At 44.9% G+C, this 13,443-nt stretch overlaps 1 protein-coding gene across 4 annotated transcripts in view; it reads left to right on the top strand.

The window, feature by feature from the left end:
* Positions 1–13,443, top strand: part of C10H19orf81 (chromosome 10 C19orf81 homolog) — a 31,618-nt gene that overhangs the window by 5,705 nt on the left and 12,470 nt on the right. Inside the window, exons 4-5 of one of the 4 annotated variants that reach the window (XM_056542624.1) lie at positions 4,188–4,308; positions 6,735–6,781. In XM_056542624.1, the coding sequence (XP_056398599.1) occupies positions 4,188–4,308; positions 6,735–6,781 (168 nt within the window). Of the gene's footprint in view, positions 1–4,187; positions 4,330–6,734; positions 6,782–13,443 lie in introns of all 4 variants that reach the window. The other 3 variants (XM_056542621.1, XM_056542625.1, XM_056542623.1) reach the window with 3 other exon arrangements.

The raw sequence follows: 13,443 nt of genomic DNA on the forward strand, positions 1-13,443 counted from the left end.
CAATTGCACCTCGGAAATTCTCCTTGGACTTCCCTGGCTTCAACTTCATTCCCCAACCCTGGATTGGTCCACTGGGGAGATCAAGAGTTGGGGGTCCTCTTGTTCCAAGAACTGTCTAAAACCGGTTCCCAGTAACCCTTGCCGTAACTCTGTGGTTCCTCCAGTAACCGGTCTCCCTAAGGCCTATATGGACTTCGCGGATGTTTTCTGCAAAAAACAAGCTGAGACTCTACCTCCTCACAGGCCTTATGATTGTCCTATCGACCTCCTCCCGGGCACTACTCCACCCCGGGGCAGAATTTATCCTCTCTCTGCCCCAGAGACTCTTGCCATGTCTGAATACGTCCAGGAGAATCTAAAAAAGGGCTTTATCCGTAAATCCTCCTCTCCTGCCGGAGCCGGATTTTTCTTTGTGTCCAAAAAAGATGGCTCCCTACGTCCTTGCATTGACTACCGCGGTCTTAATAAAATCACGGTTAAGAACCGCTACCCCTTACCCCTCATCTCTGAACTCTTTGATCGCCTCCAAGGTGCCCACATCTTTACTAAATTGGACTTAAGAGGCGCCTATAACCTCATCCGCATCAGAGAGGGGGATGAGTGGAAAACGGCATTTAACACCAGAGATGGACACTTTGAGTATCTGGTCATGCCCTTTGGCCTGTGCAACGCCCCTGCCGTCTTCCAAGACTTTGTTAATGAAATTTTTCGTGATCTGTTATACTCCTGTGTTGTTGTATATCTGGACGATATCCTAATTTTTTCTGCCAATCTAGAAGAACACCGCCAGCATGTCCGTATGGTTCTTCAGAGACTTCGTGACAATCAACTCTATGCCAAAATTGAGAAATGTCTGTTTGAATGCCAATCTCTTCCTTTTCTAGGATATTTGGTCTCTGGCCAGGGACTACAGATGGATCCAGACAAACTCTCTGCCGTCTTAGATTGGCCACGCCCCTCCGGACTCCGTGCTATCCAACGCTTTTTGGGGTTCGCCAATTATTACAGGCAATTTATTCCACATTTTTCTACCGTTGTGGCTCCTATCGTGGCTTTAACCAAAAAAAATGCTGATCCCAAGTCTTGGCCTCCTCAAGCAGAAGACGCCTTTAAACGACTCAAGTCTGCCTTTTCTTCGGCTCCCGTGCTCTCCAGACCTGACCCTTCCAAACCCTTCCTATTGGAGGTTGATGCCTCCTCAGTGGGAGCTGGAGCTGTTCTTCTACAAAAAAATTCTTCCGGGCATGCTGTCACTTGTGGTTTTTTCTCTAGGACCTTCTCTCCAGCGGAGAGGAACTACTCCATCGGGGATCGAGAGCTTCTAGCCATTAAATTAGCACTTGAGGAATGGAGGCATCTGCTGGAGGGATCAAGTTTTCCTGTTATTATCTACACCGACCACAAGAACCTCTCCTACCTCCAGTCTGCCCAACGGCTGAATCCTCGCCAGGCCCGGTGGTCTCTGTTCTTTGCCTGATTTAATTTTGAGATTCACTTTCGTCCTGCCGATAAGAACATTAGGGCCGATGCTCTCTCTCGTTCCTCGGATGCCTCAGAAGTTGAACTCTCTCCGCAACACATCATTCCACCTGACTGCCTGATCTCCACTTCTCCTGCCTCCATCAGGCAAACTCCTCCAGGAAAGACCTTTGTTTCTCCACGCCGACGCCTCGGAATCCTCAAATGGGGTCACTCCTCCCATCTCGCAGGTCATGCGGGCATCAAGAAATCTGTGCAACTCATCTCCCGCTTCTATTGGTGGCCGACTCTGGAGACGGATGTTGTGGACTTTGTGCGAGCCTGCACTATCTGTGCCCGGGATAAGACTCCTCGCCAGAAGCCCGCTGGTTTTCTTCATCCCCTGCCTGTCCCCGAACAGCCTTGGTCTCTGATTGGTATGGATTTTATTACTGATTTACCCCCTTCCCGTGGCAACACTGTTATTTGGGTGGTCGTTGATCGATTCTCCAAAATGGCACATTTCATCCCTCTTCCTGGTCTTCCTTCTGCGCCTCAGTTGGCTAAACAATTTTTTGTACACATTTTTCGTCTTCACGGGTTGCCTACGCAGATTGTCTCGGATAGAGGCGTCCAATTCGTGTCTAAATTCTGGAGGGCTCTCTGTAAACAACTCAAGATTAAATTAAATTTTTCTTCTGCATATCATCCCCAGTCCAATGGACAAGTAGAAAGAATTAACCAGATCTTGGGTGATTATTTGCGACATTTTGTTTCCTCCCGCCAGGATGACTGGGCAGATCTCCTTCCATGGGCCGAATTCTCGTATAACTTCAGGGTCTCTGAATCTTCCTCCAAATCCCCATTTTTCGTGGTGTACGGCCGTCACCCTCTTCCCCCCCTCCCTACCCCCTTGCCCTCTGGTCTGCCCGCTGTGGATGAAATTTCTCGTGACCTTTCCATCATATGGAGAGAGACCCAAAATTCTCTCTTACAGGCTTCATCACGCATGAAGAAGTTCGCGGATAAGAAAAGAAGAGCTCCTCCCGTTTTTTCCCCTGGAGACAAGGTATGGCTCTCCGCTAAATATGTCCGCTTCCGTGTCCCTAGCTACAAGTTGGGACCACGCTATCTTGGTCCTTTCAAAATTTTGTGTCAAATTAATCCTGTCTCTTATAAACTTCTTCTTCCTCCTTCTCTTCGTATCCCTAATGCCTTTCACGTCTCTCTTCTCAAACCACTCATCCTCAACCATTTTTCTCCCAAATCTGTTCCTCCCACTCCTGTTTCCGGCTCCTCGGACATCTTCTCTGTCAAAGAGATCTTAGCTTCCAAAAAGGTCAGAGGGAAAACTTTTTTTTTAGTGGACTGGGAGGGTTGTGGTCCTGAAGAGAGATCCTGGGAACCTGAGGACAACATCCTAGACAAAAGTCTGCTCCTCAGGTTCTCAGGCTCTAAGAAGAGGGGGAGACCCAAGGGGGGGGGTACTGTTACGCCGAGCGCTCCGGGTCCCCGCTCCTCCCCGGAGCGCTCGCTTCACTCTCCCCGCTGCAGCGCTCCGGTCAGATCCACTGACCCGGGGCGCTGCGATTCCGCTGCCAGCCGGGATGCGATTCGCGATGCGGGTAGCGCCCGCTCGCGATGCGCACCCCGGCTCCCGTACCTGACTCGCTCTCCCTCGGTCCTGTCCCGGCGCGCGCGGCCCCGCTCCCTAGGGCGCGCGCGCGCCGGGTCTTTGCGATTTAAAGGGCCACTGCGCCGCTGATTGGCGCAGTGATTCCAATTAGTGTCTTCACCTGTGCACTTCCCTATATCACCTCACTTCCCCTGCACTTCCTTGCCGGATCTTGTTGCCATTGTGCCAGTGAAAGCGTTCCTTGTGTGTTCCTAGCCTGTGTTCCAGACCTCCTGCCGTTGCCCCTGACTACGATCCTTGCTGCCTGCCCCGACCTTCTGCTACGTCCGACCTTGCTTCTGTCTACTCCCTTGTACCGCGCCTATCTTCAGCAGCCAGAGAGGTTGAGCCGTTGCTAGTGGATACGACCTGGTCACTACCGCCGCAGCAAGACCATCCCGCTTTGCGGCGGGCTCTGGTGAAAACCAGTAGTGGCTTAGAACCGATCCACTAGCACGGTCCACGCCAATCCCTCTCTGGCACAGAGGATCCACTACCTGCCAGCCGGCATCGTGACAGTACGGCCGAGGTTCCTTCCTCCCACGACGGAGACAGCAGCTGAGACAGCGTTGAACACTGACAACGTTTCGGAGAACACGCCCCCTTTCTCAAGTATCCCAAACATGCCCCCATCACCACTATATCAAGAACTTTTTGTATCTTTTTTACTTCCTTATCTGATACTATGGACTATGTCTATCTAATATGGAAAAATAGTACTAAAAATTGAAATACGGTGTTGTGTGGAATTTATTATTACTATATGGACTATGTGGAGTAAGAGTCTCCTAAATCATTCACACAGACCCGGGGGCAGAGAGGTCTTCTGTATTTATATTTGACTGGATTACATATATTCTTGCAATGAGTACCCTAGATGACCTATGAAATTATGAACTGAGGCAAGTCAGCAGTGAGCTGGTTAATGGCTTATGGTTATAGTATGTAAATTTATGCAGTAGGGGATACCACATGGTATGGATTAGACATGCTCCAGTTGGAATAGTAAACTCCGGGGCACTCATGTTTTCTTCCTTTTCCGATTCTTTGCAAGGGAACATCACCTGAAACAGATTATGCAGAGGTCTGAGGAACTGGAACCCGAAAAACCATGCGCAAGAACATACCCAAAGCCTCCCCCACCTCAGCCCCTCACCCTTTGTATGGAGAGTCCGGTTAGTACATGGAAATTGTGTGTAAGCAGACATTAGTATTTTTTAATAAGAAATTATACTGCTTTGGAGATGTAGACAGGTTCTTATAGGGTCTACAAGGATCTACATGGACACACTAAACATCTTCACCGAGTAGATCTAAAGACGGAAGGAAATCTATGGGTGTTATTTGGGTTTAGATTGGAAACTCAAGTTGTGTGTAAGCATACATTAGTATTTTCTACTAAGAAAAGACACTGCTTTGGAGATGTAGACACTGGTTCTTGTAGGATCTAAAAAGATCTACATGGACATACTATACATCTTTTTGAGTAGATCTAAAGAAAGAAGGAAATCTATGGGTGTTGTAAGGGATTATATTGGAAAATAGTCCTGGGCCAACCGTTTCAGTTTAACTATTTTAAGATATCCTAGACCTTCAGCTATTGTTAGGGTCTATTCACACGGGCAGAATTTTTGCCGGCGTGTGAATTCCACTTAAAATGAAAGCCCATGCACTTCTTTGTGTTTCTGCCCTCCAGGGAGTGCAGAATCCCATAGAAGTATATTGGGCTTTCATTTCAGGTGGGATTCTGCCGGCGGATTCTGTGGGCGGAAAGTCCACCCGTGTGAATAGACCCTTATGGTGGTTCTCTTGACATAATATCATGGGCTAGAGCAGGCATAGATAATATTCGGCACTGCAGATGTTTTGAACTACATTTTCCATGATGCTTTGGCAACACTTTGGCTGTAAGGACATCATTGGAGGTGTAGTCCAAAACATCTGCATGTCGAAGGTTGTCTTTGCCTTGGCGAGAGTGTCAATATTGCATTGGCAAGATTATCTGTAGAGTCATGAATTTGTCATGATGGATATTCTTTAAAGTTGTATTGTATTGTAATGTATTTGTGCCATGCATCCTCCGGGGCACATGAACCACAGGTTGAGAACCTAGACCTTAGGGTACGTTCATGCAATAGTTTTGATATGGGGGGGGGTGTTGGGGGACTGAAGAAATGAAAGACACATGGTCAGATTTCTGTAGGTGATTTGCAGCTAGTATGCTGCATATTCGGAAAAGGTTCTGAATGTAAATTTCCAGGCTACCCCACTTAAAAAACACATGAATTCTGCCTCAGAGAAAGGCTGCACCTAAATGGGGAAACTCTTCTTTTGGGAAAAGATTGCTAGAAGGTTGGAGGAGTGTTTAAACTAGGGACTGGAGGGGGGGGGAGTCACAATCACAATATAAAAGGAGAAGACAATAAATATGGAGAGCTGGGGCTCAGTTAATACAGTTAATACTGTGAATAAAAAAAATAAGGTGCATGTATACTAATGCCAAGAGCCTCAATAAGAAGGAAGAGGAACTAGAACTATTAATGTTGGAAGGAGACAATGACATAGTGGGGATAAGTGAGACATGGCTGGGTCCATGCTATTACTGGGCAGTTAATTCGCAAGGTTATAGTCTGTTAAGAAATGACCATACAATAAGAATGGGGGAGGGGTTTACTTATACGTAAACTCTGGTCTAAAGCCCATTGTGTGTGAAGACATATATGAGGAAAATGATCATGTGGAGTCTCTGTGGGTGAAAATAAGAGGGGTGAAGAGTAATGAAATTAATGTCTCCAAGTATAATGGAAGCAGCAGAAATCCTCATAAGACAAATAGATGAGGCAGCAAAGCAGGGTAAGTCATCATTATGGGGGACTACAACAACCCCGATATAACCAAGGAAGCAGAAACCTGCAGGTTCAGCAAAGGAAATAGGTTTTTAACAGTAATAAAAGATTATAACTTTTCACAATTTAGTGTGGTAGATTCTGGACCTTATACTGGACCTACGTAGAGGTAGGAGGTCACCTAGGTAATAGTAACCACAGCATTATACGTTTTCAGTTATCCTTTATTAAGCTGTTAAGCTACAAATACATTATATATATATTACATATCTTCAACAACTTAGAGAAAACCTTAGAGGCATACTTTAAACTGGGATAATGTCCTCAAAAGTAAAAGTACATAAGTTAAATGGGACACTTTTAAGAGCATCCTTAATAGATCCTGGAAACAATATAAACCCTATGGGAATAAACATGTTAAAAACTGGAGAAAACCAGTGTGGCAAAATAAAACTGTAAGGAGCATGATAAATGATAAAAAGAAAGAGTTTAAATTACTGAAACAAGAAGGTAGTGAAGAGGCATTAAACATTTATAAGGAGAAAAAAATAGTGTAAAAAACTAATAAAGGCCGCAATGATTGACACAGAGACATTTATTGCCACAGAATGTAAAAAGCACCTCAACATATTTTGCCACCTATATAAACAATAAAAATTCTAACTGAAAGTATAGGTTCTCTTAGAAAAAATCTGGGTTGTCATTGTGGGGGAGGATGGGGAAAAGACCAATCTATTAAATACCTTCTTTTCTAGTGTATCTACAAAGGAAAAAAGCAATGGCAGATGTCTTTATGCACTTGGTAAGAATAATGTAAAGTGTACATTAAATGTAAACTTACAAAAATCACCAAGTCCAGATGGATCTTGTATATCTGGACTTTTCTAAGGTGTTTGATACTGTGCCACACAAAAGGTTAGTACATACAATAAGGATACTGGGACTAGGGGGGATATATGTAAATGGGTTAGCAACTGGCTCCGTGACAGGAAGCAAGGGGTGGGTATCAATGTAACTGTGATTGGATGACAGGTACTAGTGGGGTACCACAGGGGGCAGTGATGGGTTGACTTTTTCTAATATGTTTATAAATGACCTTGTAGAAGAATTACATAGCACAATTTCTATATGTGCAGATGATGCTAAACTGAGGAAGTTGGTCCCCACAGAGGAGGATAACATAATATTACCAAGGGATCTGGGGAAGCTGTAGACTTGGGCACAGATGTGGCAAATAAAATTAATGTTAATAAATGGGAGGTTATGCATTTTGGCAGTCGTTGTCAAACCAATAAGGGTCATGAGATACATCAGAAGAGGCATAGAGGCTCATGACAAAAATATAGTTTTGCCTTTGTAAAAATCACTAGTCAGACCACACATAGAGTATTGTGCTCAATCTTGGCCACTTGTGTATAAGGACATGGCTGAACTGGAGCGGGTGCAGAGAAGGGCGACCAAGGTAATTATAGGAATTGGTGGATTAGATACCAATACAGGTTATCAAGCTTGGGGTTATTCAGTTTGGAGAAAAGACATCTTAGGGGCGATCTAATCACAATGTACAACTATATGAATGGACAGTACAGACAGCTTTGTCATGATCTTTTTTTACCTAGGCCGGTAACCATGACAAGAGGGCATCCTCTACGTCTAGAGTAAAGAAGGTTTCACCATCATCACAGACAGAGATTCTTTACTGTAAGAGCAGTGAGACTATGGAACTCTCTGCCACGTGATGTTGTGATGGTTGATTTTGTGGTGACCCCAAAGTTGTGGTGTGACCATGGGGTGTGAAGGGTGTAGGTGGATGGGGCAGATGGTATAGCCCAGGGGCAAGGTGTTATTAACCCCTAATGTTCGTGACGCCAGAGTGGTTTTTCCAGTAACCACCGGAACGGTAGCACCGCTCTCCCAAGGTTAACGGTATCTTTACTGAGGTTAGACAGTTGTTAAAGTCTTTACAGCTAGGCCAGAATCCCAGAGAGTCAGCCAGTAACATGGAATGGGCCCTGCAGCTTGCTTGTATCAGACTTCCATGTTGCCACTCTGACTATAATTGACTTGGCTGGTAACTTGACTTGGTTGTAGACAGTAGATATAGATGGCCGGACTTACTGCTATATGCAGGCTTGAGGCCTCCAGGTGTACTGGATGCTGGATCTGAGGTCTGTGCTTGGCTGTTCCTCAGCAAAGGTCTGGTGTAAGAGAGAGATTGTAATGGCTCCCCCTCTTATAAAGGGGGGCTGAGCCAGAAGCCCATAGGTCAAGCTGCAGGTCATGTGTCAAGCAGGTGCTCTCTGGGTAACATGTGATAACATGACATGTGATGTTAACATGTGAACTCCAAAGATCCTTTAGACATTCATATTAGTCCTCCAAAGGTACTTTATATACACATAATACATAACCTTGTACTGGCTAGATATAGTAACACTAGCTTCATTATGGGGGAAGCACTGAAGGAGAGCCCCCAGGACACTGAGGGACTCAACCTGACAGGGCCTAAGTGTAGTACAGAATCCTGTTCTGTACTTGTTAAACAAGTTCAAGAGGAAGTTCAAGAGGGGCCTGGATGCCTTTCTTAAAAATGTAGTATTACAAGTTATGGTTGATAGATTTCTGGAGGTGGGATGGAGATCCAGGTATTTATTTTGATTGACACATTTGGATTCAGGAAGGTTTTTTTTTGTTTAGTTTTTTTTTGCCCTAGATGAACACAATTTGAGGGAGATTTATCAAAACCTGTTCAGAAGAAAAGTTGCCCAGTTGCCCATAGCAACCAATCAGATTTCTTCTTTCATTTTTAACAAGGCTTCTGCAAAATGAAAGAAGCGATCTGATTGGTTGCTATGGGCAACTAGGCAACTATTCCTCTGCACAGGTTTTGATAAATCTCCCCTAATAAGGTTATAGTTTAAACTTGATGGACTCTTGTCTTTTTTCAACCTAATGAACTATGAAACAATGCCCCAAGTAAAAAAAAATATTATTTATTGACTTGAAGGCCACACCACGTTTATTCATATTCTTGTATCTATGTGAAGAGTGGAATAGGGGCAGCCTTTTTTTTTCTGTCTTACGATGGAAGGGTTTGGTGGAATGAACCAGCCCTGTAGTGGGGCTCTCTTTTCCCACATGCCCCTTGAACAAGCATGGATGATGGAAAGCCGTGGACTCTATATATTTCTGATAGGTTTTTCCTTAGATCTAAATACTCACAGGCTTCAACCAATGTATACTCATGAGAAAATAGTTCCAAACTGGGGAAATAATTTAAACAAATATATTAACCTCCATGTTAGTACTAAGGATAGTACTACTCCAATGGGAAGGCTCTGTGTGTCCTCATGCATTGCTACAGTTGTTCTCCAGTAATAAGAGTTAATACATCTAAGTAAAGAACGCCTTTGTTGATAGTAAACAGAAAGAAGATAAAAGACTTACTAGATTACAGCTGGAATAACATACAATTAAGTGTATTTTTTTTTACTTTCTTTTTCCTTGAGTCTTTAATGTAAAAAGCTTGTAGCCGAGATGAAAGGATCCGGCTAATCACAGTAGCAGTCTGTCCCAGTAACCCGAATACTGAGCAACAGCTGTGATCATTATGAAAAACAATGACTACGACAGGCATGAGACAGTATTTTCCGTAATTACCCGACTAGAGAATGCGATGGAATAAGAATAGATCCGTGTCACTGGAAGGTGAAGAATAAATTCTCCAGTTCAAGCCAGAGGTCACCAACAAGACCATGACCCAACATTTCTAATCAACGACTGAAGATTCTTCTGGAGGTCATTCATCGAAGTGAAGATGCTCATCCTTAAACTATCTTATTCTGGAGAACTTCTTGTTGGATTAATATATGACATATTTTTTGTCTCGAATTTTTATGAAATTTTTTCCAAAGGGCTCCAAAAAGTTGGAGGCTAAACCGAAAATGTAAATTGTAGGACAAGCTGGTCACGTATTATGGTAGCAACTTGCCAGGATAACCCACGGATTGGAAAAGAAGAGCTACAAATGCCTAAGGACTGAAAACTTTAGATTTACAGATATTCTGTACCGAAAAACGGATACACCACAGTAGACTTTGGACACCACTTGAAGAAGTTACTGATACAAATTTGACTTCAGTGGCCATGTGAGAGAACCTAAATGTAAAAAAATTGTCAGTGTAGTAAAAAAAGTCAGTGTGTAAAAAAGTCACTGTAGTAATCTGCTCTAAGACCTGTACATACAAGTTTTTATATGAAAAATATCTTTTGATCTATATTTTACTATGTTCACTCTTCTGGCATCTCTCCTAAAGGTTGGGTGTGTTTCTTCAGGAGAATGATGTACCTGCCTCTTCTCCCCTCCCTCTTCCTTGTCATGAAACCTGCACAACCAGTTTTTACATTTGCAAAGCTTTGTGCCTTAAGTGCATGCTCTATATTACTGTAATGCAACCATGTGGAACCTCTAGGGTGCAAATGCACAAGAAAAACTTCAATTTTATGCCAAAAATAAACATTTTACATTTGCAAAGCTTTGTGCCTAAAGTGCCTGCTATTTATAACCCTAAAGCAGCCATGTGGAACCTATATGGTGCAAATTCACAAGAAATAAGTTAGTAAAATGAGAAATAATTTTGTATATAAATAATTACTGCATTTATCGGGGTATACCACGCACTGGCCTATAACACGCACCCTCATTTTACCAAGGATATTTGGGTAAAAAAAGTTTTTTACCCAAATATCCTTGGTAAAATGAGGGTGCGTGTGTATACCCCGATACACTGTTTCTTACCTCGCAGAAGCCCCCAGGAAAGGCAGGGGAGAGAGGCCGTCGCTGCCTGCTTCTCTCCCCCTGCTGCCGCTGCTTCTCTCCCCCTGGCCATTGGCGCCGCAGCCCCTTCTCTCCCCCTGTCTATCGGTGTCACTGCCCCATTGCCGGCGCCGACAGACAGGGGGAGAGAAGGGGCAGCGGCACACATTTACGGCACCGCTGCCCCGTTGCCTCCCCCAGCCCCGGTTGTATAATTACCTGTTGCCGGGGTCGGATCCGCGCTGCTTCAGGCCTCCGGTGTGGCGTCCCCTGTGTCGTTGCTATGCGCTGCGAGATGCAATGACCAGTGACGTCACTCGTCATTGCAACGCGCCGTGCAGCGCATAGCAACGACGCAGGGGACGCCACACCGGAGGCCTGAAGCAGCGCGGATCCGACCCCGGCAACAGGTAATTATACAACAGGGGATGGGGGAGGCAACGGGGCAGCGGCGCCGGCAATGGGTGCCTCTGCCCCATCTCTCCCCCTGTCTGTCGGCGCCGCTGCCGCTTCTCTCCCCCTGGCTATCGGCGCCGGCAATGGGGCAGCGGCACCGATAGCCAGGGGGAGAGAAGGGGCAGCGGCACCGATAGACAGGGGGAGAGAAGGGGCAGCGGCACCGATAGACAGGGGGAGAGAAGGGGCAGCGGCACCAATAGACAAGGGGAGAGAAGGGGCAGTGGCGCCGATAGCAGGGGGAGAGAAGCAGCGGCAGCAGGGACCCCAGGACAGGCAGGGGCAGAGAGGCCGGCAGTGGTGGCGGTCTCTGCACCTGAAAAAGCCGCTGCAGTTCATTGATTTAAAGCGCCCGCTTTAAATAATTGAACTGCAGCGGCTTATCGGTGTATAACACGCAGGTAGACTTTAGGCTAAAACATTTTGCCTAAAAATAATAGGATAATACAATAAATATGGTATTTAGAACCTTGTTTTGCTTGTTAGTGTGCATGGAAATGTTCCTCTTCTGAAAAGGCTGCAAGCTGTTTATATCCTGCCTGGATCTCACAGGTGTTCAGTTCACACTGGTGAAAACTGAATTATACACTGCACTGGGAGGGAGATTAACACACCCTCCATCAGAAAATAAGTCCAAAATATCTTGTTGTTTGGACCAAAATATCTTGTTGTTTGTTTGGAAAATTATAGAGACAGCGACCCATACTGCTATTTTTTAAACACTTTTTTCACATCTTTAGCAATCAAATTTTTTAATGAAGTATATTAGGAAAATGCTTAATTTTTAAGGAAGTATTATGTAAAAAAAAGTTGTTTCTAAAGACAGTAGCGCTTCAAAGTAAATGTCCACCTTTAAAAAAACTATTGTTCATTCAGGTAGAGAAAACAGACATGGCCGCACATCCACAATTTGTATTTTGATCTACTCGCTTCTCAGCACAAATTCAAAAACTAACAGGTTGTTTGTATACATTTTGATCAAAAGGTACAAGCCCACTCACCACGTCAAGGCCACCTATTTAGAGTGGGTCCCTAACGTCCCTAGCATAAAATGGCATAGCATTGGACGGCGACCACCACCGCCGCAGCACCAGTGCCCACAGGGGGAACGACCCACTGGCAGAGCGGCCCCAATGCCACTCAAACCATTCCCTGGGCCGCACCTCCCCACAGACACGGCGCCACAGCAGCAATGGATGTCGCACAGCACCACACCAGTGTGAACATGGTGTAAAAGCTCACTTACCATGTGCTCCCAGTCAGACTAGGAGACTGCCAGAAATGGAAGGGCCCTGTGCAGCTACCTGCTACTTATACTCGTCAGCCCAACTCTATATAAGTAGCAGGTAGCTACACAGGGCCCTTCCATTTCTGGCAGTCTCCCAGTCTGACTTGGAGCACATGGTAAGTGAGCTTTTACATCTTGTTCACACTGGTGTGGTGCTTTACGGCGTCCATTGCAGCCGTGGCACCGTGTCTGTGGGGAGGTGCGGCCCAGGGACTGGTTTGAGTGGCATTGGGGCCGCTCTGCCAGTGGGTCATTCCCTCTGTGGGCACTGGTGTTGCGGCAGTGGTGGTCGCCGCCCAGTGCTACGCCATTTTATGCTAGGGACCTTAGGGACCCACTCTAAATAGGTGGGCTTGATGTGGCAAGTGGGCTTGTACTTTTTGATCAAAATGTATACTAACAACCTGTTAGTTTTTGAATTTGTGCTGAGAAGCAAGAAGATCAAAATACAAAGTGGGGATGTGCTACCAAGTCTGTTTTCTCTACCTTAATTCTCTTTATTGTCCTATTGCCAAACACATCTATAGAGTTTAGTCCTATATTGTTTTACTGGAGCGTCGCTGGGCATTATCAACCACCACTCTATGCCATCAGGGGCATTTGGATCCTCCTGTTCTCATGATCAGTAGTGTTGAGCGCAAATATTAAAAATGCTAATTTTTTTACTGCGAATATCGTCAGCTCGCAATTTCGCAAATATTTTGAATATAGATATATATTCGTAATGATGAATATTCCTTTTATTTTATTTTTTATTTATTTATTTTTTGAATATGCGAAAATATGCAAATGTTTGCGAATATGCAAATATTCGCAAATATCGGCACTTCCAGTCAGAGGACACTATTCCCTCCCTTCTTTTGGGTGAAAGGTATAATTGCGCATGGGCACTATGCGAATTTCA

This window comes from Hyla sarda, chromosome 10 (genome assembly GCF_029499605.1).
Source record: "Hyla sarda isolate aHylSar1 chromosome 10, aHylSar1.hap1, whole genome shotgun sequence".
NCBI classification, from domain to species: domain Eukaryota; kingdom Metazoa; phylum Chordata; class Amphibia; order Anura; family Hylidae; genus Hyla; species Hyla sarda.